We start from the raw sequence: 16,562 nt of genomic DNA, 5'->3' as shown, positions 1-16,562 counted from the left end.
GGGTAATGCTGGTGTCTGCAGAGTTTTTAATAAAGTTATACAATGGCTCCTCAATTTCACATCCTGTCACTCCCGCCCTCCATTCCACTTGTGATGGTTCTACTTTTAAAAACCCATCCTTCCCAGGAATGCAGGGGGAAACACACCCGTGAAGTAGGTCATATGGACCCCAAGGCTGCTCACTGAACGTAGGTTTGAATGAAGCCTTCCCCCTCATACATTCAGCAGTCTGTCTGTTCTACAGCATACTGGCTTTGCAGCAGTTTCCACTATAGCAGATGAATGGTTTGCTCGGTTTTAACAGATAATCCATGTCACGGCTAATAATTTTTATATTGTTTGACCTCCAAGCAGTTCAGTTATCTCAAAACACAACTTCCCTGTTAATCTTACCTTCCCCACCCTCTATTCAACCTGGAACAATTTCTTAAAGTGCAATGGCATAATAGCAAACACATAGTCAAAATGCTATTGAAATATCTTGGTACTGCTGTTTCTGCTTCTGCTTCTTGTTTTATTGTGCCTGTCTCTTGGAAGGGGAGGGCAGGAAGCAACCAAAGGCGGTGGGCCCCAGGGATACAGCAGTGCAGTGAACTGGTGTGGAGTAGTAAAGGAAGTGAGGGAAGACTTGCGTTTTTAATTTACAGGGAAAATTCCTGCAGCCCTTGAGGACCCCTGGTGGCCAGCAGCGATCATAATCAAGCACTAGCAACTCTCTCGGAACCTCAAACCTTTCATCAGCAGCAGTAGGTGGTGTCAGTTCACCACCTGTCTTTTCCCTCTGCTCTGCTGCCAGTTTTCAAGAAGGAGCAATGGGTGAGCTAATACCCATTGGCTGCACAGCTTAGCAGTACTGGTTTGCACCACCTCAGGGAGCCACTCAGCTTGGCTGGCTCCAGGACCATTTTCACTTCCCAGTCCACTTCTCAGAGGAAGTGTTAGGTTTTGAGGTGGTGGAGAGTGCCCTCAAGTCATAGCTGATTTATGGCAACCCCTGCTGGAGTTTTCAAGGCAAGAGACTAACAGAGGTTTGCCATTGCCTGGCTCTACATATAGGGATTTTAAATTCAAATCCCTGCCGAGCCAGGCTGTAGCTTAGATGAAGGAATGTGCATTTTTCAGATAAGTGAGTGGTCTTGGCATAACCAGCTGCAGAGGAAATGTAAGCTTAAAGATGATTTGAGCTTCTCGGAGGTTTGGAAGGATGGGATACAGATGTGATGTGACCAATTAATGCAGTGCCTTTGTTTTTGAACCTGCATGCCTAATGTTAGATACCCGATCTCTGTGGTTGAAAGCACTCTCTGTACATACTCAGAATTGCTCTTCTTATTCTTTGTCTCCTAGGAATGACCCTGGCATTCAAAATAAGGTGCAAGAGCTTAGCCCAAGCTTTAAGAGCAAATGCTTAGCCAACATTTTTGTGTATTGACACACAGTAGCAGCCAGAATGGTACAGTGGTGGTCTCTACTAGGACCTCAGAGGTCAAGGTTTGAATCCCCAGTCCACTATGAAAGCTCGCTGGGTGACGTTGGGGCAGTCCCACACTTTCAACCCAACCTACCTCACAGGGCTGTTGTGAGGAAAAAATGGAGAACAATGTATACTGCTTTTAATCTGCATTAGGAAGAAAGATGGGGTGTAAAATAATGGAGCTATCCCTCCTTCCTTTTTCTGTCTACTCTTAACACTGCAGGCGTGGGCTGCTGTGACCCTCAGTCTCACACAGGGCAAGAAAGTGTGCCCTCGCGTGCCAAAGGAGCAGTGGGATGGGGGACACACAACTTGTCCTCCTGTTTTGAGGGCAAGTTCATATAGGAGCAAATTACCAACCATCCAGGACAAGTTCACCATTTTACGTCAACCAGGGCATCACCAGGAAATTCGGCAAATCAACTGTAAATTCCTTAAGCCTGTGGTTTTCATTCTATGGGTTATCATCCCAAAATGGGTTGTGGTTCTTCCAGGTAGGTTGTGAGGCTGGGGGTTGAGGAGGAGAGAGAACACACGGTGATTCCGCACACGTTGGATAATGCACTTCCAATTCTCTTTATAGATAATTTGGAACGGATTTTTGTGTGCAGAACAAATAATCCACCTCAAGCGATTGATAAAGTGCATTGAAAGTGCATTATCCAATGTGTGCGTTATCAGCCACAGTGAAGTAGAAAATAAGGCTTGATAGCAAATTTGGGTATATATGAAATAGCCTGTTGCTCAGAAATGCTAGATATTTGTGGGTATTGGCAATGAAAAATAAGTAGGAACTTATCACTTTGCCATGGATTTGAAATTCATCTATTTTATGTCAGGGAGATGGAAAGGAGCATGTTGTTGGTATGCAAGTAGATCCTGAGGTCTTAATTTATACTCTACCTTTCTCCCCAATAGGGATCCAATGCAACTTTTATCATTGTGCTCAGCTGCATTTTATCCTCGCAACAACTCTGAGTGTGACTGGCCCAAGGTCATCCAGCAAGCTTTCAAGCCTGATTAGTCTGGGTCTTCCAGATTTCAGTAATTTCCCTTCTGCAAGTTAGAAGTGCCCAGAAATCCAAACAACGCCCAGAGGGTGATCTGTTCATAACAATGGAGTAATTTCTGGCTCCCCTACTCAGCAATCTGCCCCCCCCCCCGCCAGAACATATGACTTGCTCTTTGCGTTGGATTCGAAATCTGTTATGGAAGAAGCTCTAGTCTCGAACTCCTAGCTACCAAACCATGCTGCCTTCGCTCTGAAGCACTTTGTGTTGACAGGAGAGGGTGAATAGAATGACATTGTGGTGCAGTGGTTACAGTGCCAGGTTAGGACTGAGAGATGATGCTCGCCCTACCTCACAGGTCTGTTGTGAAGATAAAGTGCCTGTCTAATGGCCAAGAAATACAGCTGGAAGGTTAGTATTTGAGTGGGAGACCACCCTAGGGTTATTATGCAGAGGCAGGCAATGGCAGACCACCTCGTCTCTTGTCTTGAAAGATCTATAGTGGTTGCTATAAGTATGTACACATTAACTCATACGGCTATAGATAGGAAATAAATGTGGAAAGTAAGATTATTACTTGAGAAAGCAGTTATCAGATGTATGATTGTTAATGGCTATAGCACATCACCTCAGTTGTTAATGTTAATGTTACTGTTCTCATTCTTGTTCTTACTCTTATCATGTTATGAATGTATTATTGTATTAATAAAGTTGAATTAAAAAAACACTAAGTTGATTTTATGTTGGGGAGGGAGACAAGCCGGATCTGGGAAGCTAAGCAGGGTCAGCCTTGGTTAGTAATTGGATGGGAGACCTCCAATAAAGACCTGGGTTGCAGAGGCAAACCACCTCTGTTTCTTGCCATAAAAAGCCCACCACGAGTTGGCATAAGTCAGCCACGACTCCCTACCAAGGAGGAACACGGCATGAAATCTGGTTACAAACAAGTACAGCCCATTAAGCAGTGGGTCCAGCTTCAAAAAGTGTGGGCACTCCTCCTTCCTTTTGAGGTCGCCTTCGTTTGGGGCAGCTATGGAGGGAAAACCCAGCCCCTTACCCCCCAGTCAGCTTCTAGAGAGGAACCACCTCTTCTCTCTCCGCCTCTTCTCTCTCCAGCCAACGCGTTTCTGCGACAGGGAGATGGGCGGGCAAGAAATCGCAACTCTCCCCGTGACCTTTGAGCCATGGCGGCCCAGAAGCTGCAAGACGAAGCGACCTGCCCCGTTTGCCTGGACTTTTTCACCCAGCCGGTGACTCTGAACTGCGGCCACAACTTCTGCCACGCCTGCCTTGCTCGGAGCTGGGGGGAGGCCCCCGGGCAGGGCCCCTTCTGCTGCCCCCAGTGCAGGGAGGCTGTTTCCCAGCAGCATTTCAAGCCGAACCAGCAGCTGGCCAGCTTGGTGAAAGCCATTCAAGAGTTGGGCCGCCCGGGAGAGGCGGAGATGGGCGGCAGGGGCGACGTCTGCCCGAGGCACCGGGAGCCCCTGAAGCTCTTCTGCAAGGACGACGGAGCCCCCGTCTGCGTCGTGTGCGACAGATCCAGGGAGCACCAGGGTCACAACACGGTTCCCCTTCCCGAGGCTGCCCAGGAGTCCAAGGTACAAACTTATTGGGGGGTGGGGGAATGGGCCGAGTCCAGCTGTGGAGCAGGAGGGAAGGCATGGCATTCTTCAGCTCCATAGGCACATGCTCTGTCTCAGAGTCAAGCTACAAGTGATGCCTGACACAGGTTGGACGCTTGTCAGCTTCCCTCAAGTGTTGATGGGAAATGTAGGCATCCTGGTCTTGCAGCTTGGCTCTCCATTTAATTGTAGTTTAAAGAGTGGCAGTCTGTGGGAGGGAGAACATGCAGTCAGGAGGGGAGTGCCGGCGTCGGGCTCTCACTGGACGCCCCCCTCCCCACCGCTGGGTGTGTGTGTGTGTGGGGGGGGGTTCTGTAAACTTCAATTAAATGGGGAGCCAAGCTGCAAGACCAGGATGCCTACATTTCCCATCAAAACTTGAGGGAAGCTGACAAGTGTCCAACCTGTGTCAGGCATCACTTGTAGCTTGGCTCTCAGTTGCCTAGTGCAAACTGCGCAAATGTATGTCAGTGCACAAGAACAATTGCACAGGGTGTTCCTTTGGGTATTTATTACACTACTTATTGTGAGACCTGGCGTGTGCCATTTCCTAAGAAAGGGCTCCCCGGGTTTGACCCTTGGAAACTGCAGATGTTGCGGCTCAGTGAAGATCCCAGGTTCAGTTCCTAGCATCTCTAAGACCTTGATAGATCGTTGCTCTGGCTTAGGATAAGGCAACTTCATGAGTTCAGAGCATGCATGTTTTCTAGTTGCCCAGAACTTTTCATCAGGCCAGATGTTCAGTACAAAAAAGGGAGCAAGGGAAAGACATTTCATGACACGATAGAGCAAGATTCGGGTCCAGTAGCATGGCTACCCACTTGAAATAGGGCATGATGGAAAAGTCCCCAGCCTGTAGCTCCTAAAAATGGAATGCAGGAACAGGGTGAAAAGTTCTGGGCAAATTGAAAGCTTTTGGTTTTCTTGGGATTTTTCTATTAAGCGATCTGGCTACCTATAGTTTTAATTGAAAGATGCTGGAATGTAGAACAGGGAACTGTAGATTGGTTTTGAAGCATAAAGTAACGCAATTCAAACTCTTGTTTTCTTTTCAGGCTCAAATCTGCAGCTGCCTAAAAAATCTGAGAAAAGAGAGAGAGAAAATTCTGGAGTATAAAGCAAACACAGAAGTTGAAAGCCAAGACCTGCTAGTAAGACCCGTTTCATATGTGTCACTTCGGTTGTAGCACGCATTATGATTAGGTGCATGTAGGCCTGAATTGAATTGGGACTGTGGCATGTGTGGAAAGGGGCTTCAGCTCCCCACCACCACCACGATGACATTTACCCCAAAGTATCTTTTCCAGAGTGGCAAACACTGGCTCTCGAGGGCTGTTTCAGGATGGGAAAATTGTGTGTTGTGTGAGAGGCTAGTTGGAGGGAGCATGCAGATATTTAAAGTGGAAAAATCATCTCTACATATGATAGTCATTCACTTTAACTGAAGTGGAGGAAGATTTCCAAGTGATTGTTATGGCAGGTTGAGAATGCACAATGTCGCTATTACTGGAAAGCACATAAGATTTCAACAAAATGGCTCATAATGCTGCATCTCAGGACTTATATTTTTATTTATTTATCTAGACATTTATACTCTGCTTTTGTCCCTAAGGGGGACCCAAAGTGGCGCTCCTCCTCCATTTTATCCTCACAACAACCCCCTGAGGTATGTTAGGCCAAGGTCATTCAGTGACCTTCCCTGCTAGAGATTTGAACCTGGGTCTCCCAGATCCTAGTCTGGCACTTTAGACACAATGTCAGGAAAAAAATGTTCCTGAAAGGCAGTTGATAAATGCTTGGATGTCCTTAGGAAGCTTTTCCCCTGATATAATGGGTGGAGTTGGGGGGGGGGAATCAGAAGTGACCTTCCTGTGAGAATTCTTATTATCTCTTCGCATTGCAGAGAGCCACTCATGTCCTGACATACTTTTCTCCCCTTTCCATCTGATTATTGTAGAAACAAACTGAATTGGAGAAGGCGAAGATGGTGGCTGAGTTCAGAAAACTGCACGAGTTTCTAGAAAAGCAAGAGAAACTTCTGGTGGCCCAGGTGGAGGAGATGGAGAAGGACATTACAAGACAAAGGGATGCGCACCTGGCCAGACTCTCCCGGGAACTCTCCTCTCTTGACAGTCTCATCGGAGAGATGGAGAAGAAGTGTCAGCAGCCAGCCAATGAACTCCTGCAGGTAAGACTGTGGTGAGGATATGGCTCAGTGGTAGAGCACCTGCTTTGCATGCAGAAGGCCCCAGGTTCTATTCCCCAGCATCTCTGGCTAAACAGATCAGGCAACAGGTGAAGTGAAAAATCTCTACCTGAGACCCTGGAGAGCTGCTGCCAGTCAGAGTAGACCTTGATAGACTGATGGTCAGATGCAGTGAAGGCAACTTCATGTATTCCAAAAGCTCAGCTTGCTCTCCAGGTAAACACTAATTTCCAACCTTCACAAAAAAGCCCAGTTTATGAAGCTGTTAATAGGATCTGTGCATGAAGATGGTACCCCTGTGGGGATTCCAGGGACCCATGCTAGGCTTCCATGCTAGGCTCCCTTGCAGAGAATCTTTGCCACTTCCCTTCCGAAACCAAGACCCTCAAAGGGTCTTTAGGGAGGAAGGGGGGGCCAAAGAAGAAGGGTTTTGATGAGGGCAAAGAGGGAAGGATCTGTGAGAGGAAGGGGGCAGAGGGTAAGGGTGTTGGGGGGGGTGATTGAAAAGGGGAAACTGTAACATTTTTGCCCCCATACTTGTCTGTAACTCCCCCATGCATGCACCCACTCTCCTTCCTTCCTCCTGCCCCCCCAAAAAAGTTGGAGCTTAGCGCCATTGTACAGGAGATTTTAGTCGTTAAAACATTGCTGCAAGGTGCTGATCCACATCAGCCATGTGGACTGAGGGCTCTTGGCAATTTTTAAGCAGCTGCAGGAGGTGGAGGTAATAGGTGTCTCAGTGCTGTACCCACCAGCCTGCTCCATGAGTCCTGGGGCAGCAGGGGAGGCGGACGGAGTAGACCCTGCCATTCTGGAGGCGTCTGGGCCTGCTGAGATCACCTGAGTCTCGCAGGGCTGCTCTGCTGCCCACTGTAACAGCAGGTGGGTAGGTAGCAGCTGCGCAAACTGTGCAGTGTTGTTGTTGGGGGGGGGAGGGGGGTTAACCCCCAATGCATCATTTCTACTTTTTGTATTTTTCTGTAGCCCTGGGGGCGTTACCCCAGGATCAGAAGCCACTGCTGTGTTTTCAAATGGCCACAGTCTGCAGATTTAAGTATCCACAGAACAGGGCAGCTCGGCTTTTAGTATATATGATATTCACTTGTGTTATTGGGTGGACTATTCTGAAGAAGAGCCTTTCTCTTTCCTTGGTGGTAGTTTTTATTTCCCGCTAAGAAGTTCTCTTCACGCTTCACAGAGCACAAGCCTAAGATCTACTCAGAAGTAACTCCTGTTTATTTCCTGGGAATATGCTCCATTGATTATTCTTAGGATTGCAACCTCAGTTTAAACACCTTTGTTTTCAAGGTCTGCTTCTGGGTTTCTCTGCTTTAGCCAACCTTCCTTTCTTATTCTGTGGGGCTACCATATTTGCATATGGGGCTTTAAAGAAAGAGATGGAAAATCAGTGAAATCCTTAGATCTAACAAGCATTTATAAACTATTTGCCAAACTCACATATCTGTGGGCATCTGTGACAAATGGTATTTACACGCAATGAAGAGGGATTTGGAGTCCCTGCCTGCATGCTTTCAGAGTGTGTAGCCATATCTGTGTTGTTAACTTAGGATTGCCAACTGCCTGAAGAAAATGTCCTCTTTCAATTTCCATTGAAATTCACAAGCATAAGCAAAACTTCAACAGGAAAGAAGAAACCTTAAGAATGAACAGAGCATGGGCTCCAGTTCTGAAAAACACCAGGCCAACAAAACACTCCACACCCGACAATAGCCCTGCAGAGAAGATTAGCACATCAAGCACCAATCCATATGCAAAAGAACCTCCTCAGGATACAGTGAAGCCTCCCGCCATTAGCATTCCACACCCTGGGAAACTCTTACAGAATGACTCAGCTCAACCCCACCCCTCCTGAGTAGATACAAATGACCTACATCTTTTCCACACTGTGACACTGAGAGATCTCTGTCTTTTGGTGCTACACCTCTGAAGATGCCAGCCACAGCTGCTGGCGAAACGTCAGGAACTACAATGCCAAGACCACGGCAATACAGCCCGGAAAACCCCCAACAACCATCGTTCTCCGGCCGTGAAAGCCTTCGACAATACATCGAAAACTAGATTCATGTGGAAGATGTTCATGGGAGAGTCCAGAAAGGGGGACGTCTTGTTTTGTTGGCTTTTTGCCAATATGTTTAGTTCGTGAAGTAGAACAGGTTGCTGAAATGGCTATACTTTTCCTGCTGACTGAAGATGTTTCTCCTCACTTTATGAAGATATTTCCCAAGTTCTGGAGTGGGGATGTGTGTTCTAAATTCACCTGGCATGGAGCTGAGAGTGCCTTCCCTTCAAGGTCTGAGGGGATGGTCCACGGCAGGCCCTGAATTTCCTCTTCTTTGCCTTTCTTTTTTCCTTTTAGGATATTAAAACCACCTTGCAGAGGTAAGTATATCCAGCTCATCTCCCTTCATATTTCATGATTTGGGGGAGGGGTCTAGTTGTCATGAGAAACACAAGGCCTTCCAGGCTCCTGATAAAATGTATTGCATTTAAGATATTTACAAGTATTTGGAGAGGTTAAGAAATAATGCTTTGGGGTATTCTGTAATGGTAAGTCCTGCTTCCGTTTCTGGTGCGGGATGTGTTCATGATTATTTCTTTTTCTCTTTAAAAAAACCCTTTAATTTAAAAGGAGGAGAACAAACTTCTCCCTCAGATGGGATACGGTCGCTCTGGATAGCAGAACTTTATCCAGATTCTTATTGGGCTTTTAGGTAGGATTTTGAGTAGACTTAGGGAAGAAAGCATATTTTAGGTGATAATTATTCTGTTAAAAGCCAGAAATACCACATCTACTTGGGCAGTTTTTGAGAACCAGAGACGGTGGGATGAAAAGGTAGTCCTACAACTTTGAGATAACTTGTCTGGAGAAAGGGGAATCATATCTTCCCACAGTGTTTGTGTATGTTAACCAAGGCTCAACTTCAATGTGGTTAACTCCCATTAGGAAAATTTATAATCTCTGGGAGAGAAGTTGAGAGAGAGTCGTAAATTCAGTACTGAACCATTCCATGAAAAACCATTGTTACGCATCTTATTTTCTGTAAATAAATCTTTGTTGTTCATCGCCATTGTTCATCGTCTTGTCTGTACAGTTAAAATAGCTGTGAAAAGGGGTTTTATACTTAGATCACATGATTATTCCAGTAGGGTCCCAAATGACAGCCCTTTAGGGAACACAACGCTTACATGCTACCAGTTAATCAAGGCTTATGTTCCCCCTTTTTCCTGATGATGGCTGGCTGGCATTTACACAAATAAAAGAAAGGATGAGAGAGTATGGGATTGGACAGTCTTAAGTCCAGAGGGCAGTTTGCTTCAGAAGCCTCCTCCTCCCATTCTCCCTCCCCATTGATAGCTTCCACAGCAGGGATTTAATACCCCATAATTTCCTATCTATGGCCTTCACTCCTCTAGTTTTCCCTTCTTCAGCCATCCCAAGGTCTGTTGTTCCCTCAGAATTCATCCTTGTTGCCCTTTTTCCTGGAATACTTCCTAGGAAGCTGATGAAATCTCTCTTTACTTCCTTCTAAATTTCTTCTTATTTCCCCCACTATGCTTTTGGCATGTACGCGCACACATACCTCTTATAAAACTATACCCAAGGACTGGATTCCCCCAAAGTGTAATTTAGTTCCAAGAGGAACTATGGAGATATGACTAGAGAGAGTGCCATTTTTATACCCATAAGTGTGTTTAAAGCATGTGTGTCTTTTGTAAAAAACAAAATAGGGCCTGCAGGTGACGGGAATCGAAACCCTGCCCCCTTCCCGAACCGTGCCTCATTGTGTCTCCGTATTTTCAGTATCTCCCCCAACCCCAGCCTTGGGTGACTTCCAGTATCAGAGCTGGGCTGAGAGGGGAAGAGTCCAGAATGCAGCATGGCGAAGGAGCAAGTCTTAGTTTCAGTGACCTAGAGATCAAACTAGAGACAATGAATGACATATGGCAGTCTATTGCTGAGATCACCCTCCCCAAATGTCTTCACCATATATTTTCCCACACCTCATTCCACTCCAAACATTTATATATCCTAACCTTCCTGGAAAAGGAGCTGAAGGCTGTGTATATGTCCCTCCATTTTATCCTAGCTACAGCCCTCTGAGATAGATTAGGCTGAGTGTGTTTGACTGGCCTGAGGTCCCCACTCCCTTGCCCATAGTAAAGTAGCCACTTAATGTATCACCTCCCACCAGCTCCTTTCACAAGGGTCTGGGCAAACAGGTCTCCGGATCTCTGTCTATACCTTCCACCTACCCTCCACTTCCCCTTAAAGCAAAGGTGGTTAACTGTTTCTCTCCAGGTGTGACAAGAAAACAGTTGAGAATCCTGTGGTCTTCCTTCCAGTGCTGAAGTGGAGGGTTTGGGAATTCTGTGAGATAAATCCCTTTCTGGAAGCCGTCACAAAACGATTCAAAGGTAGTGAAGAATAGCTGCAAGACTGTTATATGAATATATGGGACATTGTCTTGATCCAAAAGTGGGCACTACAGGCTCTGGAAAGCTTTTATTGTTGGCAGCACCACAACATCTAACAGCAGAAAAGTGGGAAGGCTTGAACACACTTTATCAGGAACCAAATTATCCAACACTGTTGTTCAAAACTGGTCCAATTAAGGCATGCTTAATCAAAGGATAGCATGAATAATATAAAATGAACCTGATTTCATTATCTATCATCTGTATCTCTAAAATTAGTGTGTGTTTAAAAAATATAAACATAAAAGATGTATAGCTCTGTGTGTGTATATAAGCATGTGTGTGTGTAAAATGCCAACAAGTCACAGCTGACAATCTCTGCTGGGGTTTTCAAGGCAAGAGTAACAGAGGTGGTTGGCAATTGGCTGCCTCTGCATAGCCACCCTGGTCTTCTATGGTGGTCTTCCATCCAAGAACTAACAAGGACAACTTTCAAAATCTGATGAGATTAGGCTAGCCTGAGTCATGCAGGTCAGGGCATGAGTGTGTGTATGTGTGTTTGTTTATACACAGACACATAAGCTCTTCTAATGTAGGAACACATAAATATTCTCTTTTATCCTTAAATGTGTAGGTAGTTTAATAATAGTAATGTAATTAGTTCAAATTATATAAACATTCCATTATGTTCTCTTATGAGTTACCTTTCTCTTTCGTCACCTTTCAGATATCAGAAAGGAAATCGGTATGGTCAAATAATAGAACTCATGAAAAGTTTTTACATGTCTGTTACTTTTGTGGTTCTCGTATTTTCTATTAAGATACTTGCTATCAACTTTTTGTAAATTTTCCCTCTTAATTTGGATTTTTGAAAATATTTAATTTTTGAGAATACAAATTTTAATATTTGTAAGCCCATTAATGTAGTAGGAGGGAATTTCGCCTTCTACGTTGGTTTCAACTTCTGCTTTAATTCTTTGCTTGAAATAAGGAAAAGTCTCAATGACAAGTAGTTTTTTTTTTTAAGATAATATTTGTTAACGGTCTAAAGATCAAGTGCTTCATCTTGGTTGTTTTTGCTTCCCCAGATATACTGGTATTTGGATATCGGTTGCAGCAAGGTAAATTTTGGGGTCTGATGGGAAGGACCAAATTGATGGGAGGGAGAGGAATATAACTCTGGAACCATAAATTAGTCATCTAGGGAAAGATGTACGGAGGGAGAAGTTCTGTGTGCCTCTGTATTGTATGCCTTTAGTTTTAAACATAACCCAAGAACATAAAAGCAGACCTGATGAATCAAAGCAGGATTTATTGTCAAAGGCTTTCACGGCTGGAAAACGATGGTTGTTGTGGATTTTCCAGGCTGTATAGATGTGGCCTTGGCATTGTACAATTCCAAGACTACGTCTATACAGCATGGAAAATCCATAACAACCAAAGCAGGATTTCATTTAAACTGCAGCCAACTGCAGATGCTCCAAAAGCTCACAGCAGATGCAGAGAGGCTAAAGCTTTCCTCAGTTATTGTCTTCAGTCATCTAGGATGCTGAGGTCTACTGACTCTGAACAAGGCGGTTCAAAGGTTTATTTAGAGCGGAACCACAAGTGACAAAAGGCACAGGTTGGACAACTTGTCAGCTTCCCTCAAGTTTTGATGGGAAATGTAGGCAGCTTGGCGGAATGTTGGACAAGTGACAGTTGAAAAGTCCATTGGACAGCAGTCAGAGAGCCAAGCTGCAAGACTAGGATGCCTACATTTCCCATCAAAACTTGAGGGAAGCTGACAAGTGTCCAATCTGTGCTTTTTGTCACTTGTAGTTCTGCTCTCAGTCATCATGTCTAATAGTCATTGATAGAGCTTTCCATGAATTTGGCTAATCCCCTTTTTAACATCCTTTAAGATAATGGCCGTCACTGTTTCCTGTGGTCCACACATTAATGAGGCACTGTGAGAAGAAAATACTTTCTTTTCTCTCTGCCAAATTCATGAGTTCTCGTTACTTTGGGAGGAAAAGTTCTCTCTGTCCACTTTTTCCACACTGTTCACAATTTCATAAATGTAATGTTCTGTGTCCTCACCCCCTATTCATATTTCTTTTTCGAAACTAAAACCCCCAAAGATCCTTAGCCTTTCCTCATAGGAAAGGTGATCCAATGCCATTATCATTTTAATTACCTTTCCCTTCACTTTTTCAACTGCTACAATACCGTTCTTGAGATAGTATGCACAGTGCCGTTCTATTTAAAGCTATACCCTCCTAAGTCCATTGAAGTCAATGGGCAAGAAAGGTGTGACTCTGCTTAGATTGCCCAGTAAGTATTCCAAATGCAATTAACACTTCTGATTAGCCTTGTAAAGCTATACTGAGCTTTAAACAAAAAAAATAACTTTTAAGTTCTTGCTGCTTTTAAGTTCTTAAGCCATCTTGCTGGAGTTGCCAGCAAAAAACCAAAACAAAAACAGAAATTGGAGGTTTGATTTTTTGTGTGTGACCGTGTTGGCTTTTTCTAAACTACCTCAGAGTGCGACAGTGCCATCCAAAGCAGATCTACTCAGAATCCTACTTGGGTATATTCAATAGGATCTACTCCCAAGAAAGTTCTTAGGATTATACTGTAACAATGCAATCCTATGCAGAGTTACTCCAGTCTAGGTCTATTAAAGTAAATGGGCTTACACTTGGGTAACTGCACAGGCTACACTGTAGAACTTGGGTTATGATAATATTTTGGAGGGTGCTTTGCCTGATGTCATCTTTGGCTGAAGTTTCAGACTTTCTCAAGGTCCAAACATACAGAAATTCTGGAGTAGCTTGAATGCAGAAAATGACAGTTGTGTTGATTTTAGAGGGCATTTAGTTCCTATAAGACGTCAGGATTTAAAAAAAGTAAGTCCATGTCCAGGTGATGCTGTTTATCTTCTTTCTGTTACTCCCCCCCTCCCCCCCCCCAGCAAATGTTACTATGGATCCGGACACGGCTCATCCCCTCCTTGTCCTCTCTGAAGATTGTAAAAGCGTGAGAAGGGGAGACAAAACTCAAAATCTGCCTGATGGTCCAGAGCGATTTGACAAATGGCCTTTTGTGCTGGGCCGTGAGGGATTTTCTTCTGGCAGGCACTGCTGGGAAGTCATTGTGGAAAGGGAGGACAATTGGGTTGTAGGAGTTGCTAGAAAGTCTTTGAAGAGGAAGGGCAAGGCTGCCTTTAGTTCAGAGGGAGGAATTTGGGCTGTGGGGAGGTGGAATGGTCAGTACTGGGCTCTCTGCACCCCTCACCCCCCTCGTCCGTTCCTGTGGGGGGATCTCCAGATCATCCGAGTGACTCTGAATTTTGCTGGGGGACGGGTAGCCTTTTTTGATGCAGAAAGGGCATCTCTTCTCTTTCTGTTCTCAGCAGCCTCATTCTCCAGAGAGACCCTTCACCCTTTCTTTTGGCTGAACTCAAAAGCCCACCTCAGACTATCTCCCTAAGGGTCACATTTTCCTCAATGGTCCTATTGGTCATTGTGATTGTATCCTCTGTGACTCGCGTTTTAGTTTCCTTCTTGTTCCCTGACAGACTTCCAGCAACTGCTGAGATACAGGCCATAAAAACACATTCCTTACTTCGGCTCAGGGAGGCTGAGGTAACATTTTAGGACAGAGGTCAGCAGCCTTTTATGGTTAAAGAACCAAACATCAAAATTCAGAGATAACAGGGAGGAAAATGGGTCTCCTGGCTGCAACAGAACAGTCAGTGGCACGAGGTGGGTGTTATACCTAATGAGAGATAAAGGGGCAGCACTGTAATTCCTGGTTGTTGGGTTGCTTGTGCTAGAGATGTGTGAGGTACCCTGATGGGGAAGGGCCCCTAAATCTGGAGTGTTTACACTACCATAAATAAATATTGTAAGTAATAATTTAATATTTTAACTTAATTGTTTGTTTGCTATTATGATCCTTTACCACGTATGTGTAGATATAAACATTGTTGATTATAATGGTATACAGTATGTGTTAAATTGAATTGTTTTATTACATTATATAACAAAAGTGTATAATATTTGTTTAATTTCTTAATTAATCAAATTAAAATCCAAATGCTGTATGTTAAATTAAAGTGTTCTGACTGATTTCTTCTAAAGAGCTGTGACTTGCTATCAAAATGTTTGAAAAATACTTATAGGACCAAAAAAAGGCCAAGCGCTGCTTGTGAGGTTAGCCCATGGAGTGTACAGGAACAGTCCTATTATAAACCAGGATTTATATGTTGTTCTCAAACTATATAGGCCTTTAAAGGTCAATACTATCTCCTTAAACTGGGCCCCCAAACAGATTAAGAGCCAGTGTGAATGGACCAAGATTGGAGTGACTGGTCGCTATGACCCAATTCTGCACCAACTGATGTTTCCAAACATTTCTCAAAGAGCAGCCCCACCTAGAAGGCATTGCAGTCATCTAATCTAGATGTAAACACTGCAGTGGCCTGATCTTTGCTGCCCGAAAAAGGCCTCTCTCCATTGGTTAACCAGTTGAAGCTGGTAAAAGATGCTCATGACCACAGCTGCCACCTACTTATCCAGCAGTGGACCTGGGTCCAAGAGCACCCCTGGACTACAGACCTATTTCTTCAAGACGAGTGCGACCCCATCCAGAACAGGTGACATCTTAAATCCTGGGTCAGACCTCATCCAGTAGCATTTATGTCTTGTCAGGATTAAGCTTCAGTTTATTGTGAGCATAACAAAGTATGGGATTAGCAAGCAGGTGCAGGCCCCTATTAAGAAAACAGGAACCTCAAATTTGGCTACCAGCTTTAGGATGATTGTGGGACCCAGGTTCGAATCCCCACTCTGCTGTTTCAGCTTGCTGGGTCACCTTGGGCCAGTTACCTTCTCCAAGCTTGACTTATCTCACCGGGTTCGTTTCCCCATAGAGAGGAGGGAATTGGGGTATATGAAGTAATAATGAAAGGATATTTATATCTGTCTGTGGCAGGCATAAGCCATCCTTATTTGCAATTCAAGAAGAGGTCTAGTCACAAGAAGCCAAGAAGCAACAGCACAGAAAGGGAGCCTGAAGTATATCCCTTCATTGTAAAACAAAGCCACACAATTTGCCAATTTAGAAGTCATCTTGAGATAGTGTTCATAATACTCTAGAGGAAGTAACTGTATTGAAAATACTTACTGTAGGAGAAAAATACGGTCAAGAAGTCATGAGGGACATGCATCAAGGACTATACTTCAAGCACTGTGTCCACCTCCACAATCTACAATAACTGACATTCTTCCAAGTGGCTGTGACTAGGCCGATGAGGGCTAACATATGTGACACAAGTCAGGGGAGTTACCAGTTACCAGGGAGTTAATGTTTTCAAGTAGTATAGGGCTGAATTTGGCAGATTCTGGGGCAGAAGAGATCTCCTCTCCACCCCCAATTTTCATAAAATTGTTTGAGGCCTGGTGCTAGTCATTGGCTTCAATGGCTTTTAAAAAGGGGTTATGGAGAATCAACCTGACTGCTCATGCATCAAAGGGCGAGATACTGTGGGAAAACAAAGAAGGGTTCTGCTTGTGGATATCCTGGAAGCACCTTGTGGGCCATTCCTGGAAACACAATTGTGCATTTTGAGGCACAGCCCCCCCTCCTCATCCCACCTCATGCCCCCTTCCTCCCATTCAAAGTGCAACTTTGCTGTAGTCAACCTCTAGGCGAGGTCCGGAGTTCTCCAAGAATTACAATGGCTCTCCCTTTCTCATGATACAAGAACTCGTGGGGCACTCAATGAAATTGCTGATTAGAACGGATAAAAGGAAGTACTTCACCCA

The 16,562-nt window shown here is 44.6% G+C and overlaps 1 protein-coding gene across 1 annotated transcript; it reads left to right on the top strand.

The window, feature by feature from the left end:
- Positions 1-3,639: 3,639 nt before the first annotated feature.
- On the top strand, positions 3,640-14,436 carry LOC129328175 (E3 ubiquitin-protein ligase TRIM7-like). Its single transcript, XM_054977033.1, has 7 exons — positions 3,640-4,082; positions 5,162-5,257; positions 6,064-6,294; positions 8,690-8,712; positions 10,634-10,749; positions 11,838-11,870; positions 13,706-14,436. Exons 1-7 carry the CDS (start codon positions 3,669-3,671, stop codon positions 14,221-14,223), a joined length of 1,431 nt encoding a protein of 476 aa, XP_054833008.1. The 5' UTR covers positions 3,640-3,668; the 3' UTR covers positions 14,224-14,436.
- The last annotated feature ends 2,126 nt before the right edge of the window (positions 14,437-16,562 follow it).

This window comes from Eublepharis macularius, chromosome 4 (assembly GCF_028583425.1).
Source record: "Eublepharis macularius isolate TG4126 chromosome 4, MPM_Emac_v1.0, whole genome shotgun sequence".
NCBI classification, from domain to species: domain Eukaryota; kingdom Metazoa; phylum Chordata; class Lepidosauria; order Squamata; family Eublepharidae; genus Eublepharis; species Eublepharis macularius.
The sequence above is the reverse complement of the archived record's forward strand: the minus strand, read 5'-3'. Positions and strand labels throughout refer to the sequence as shown.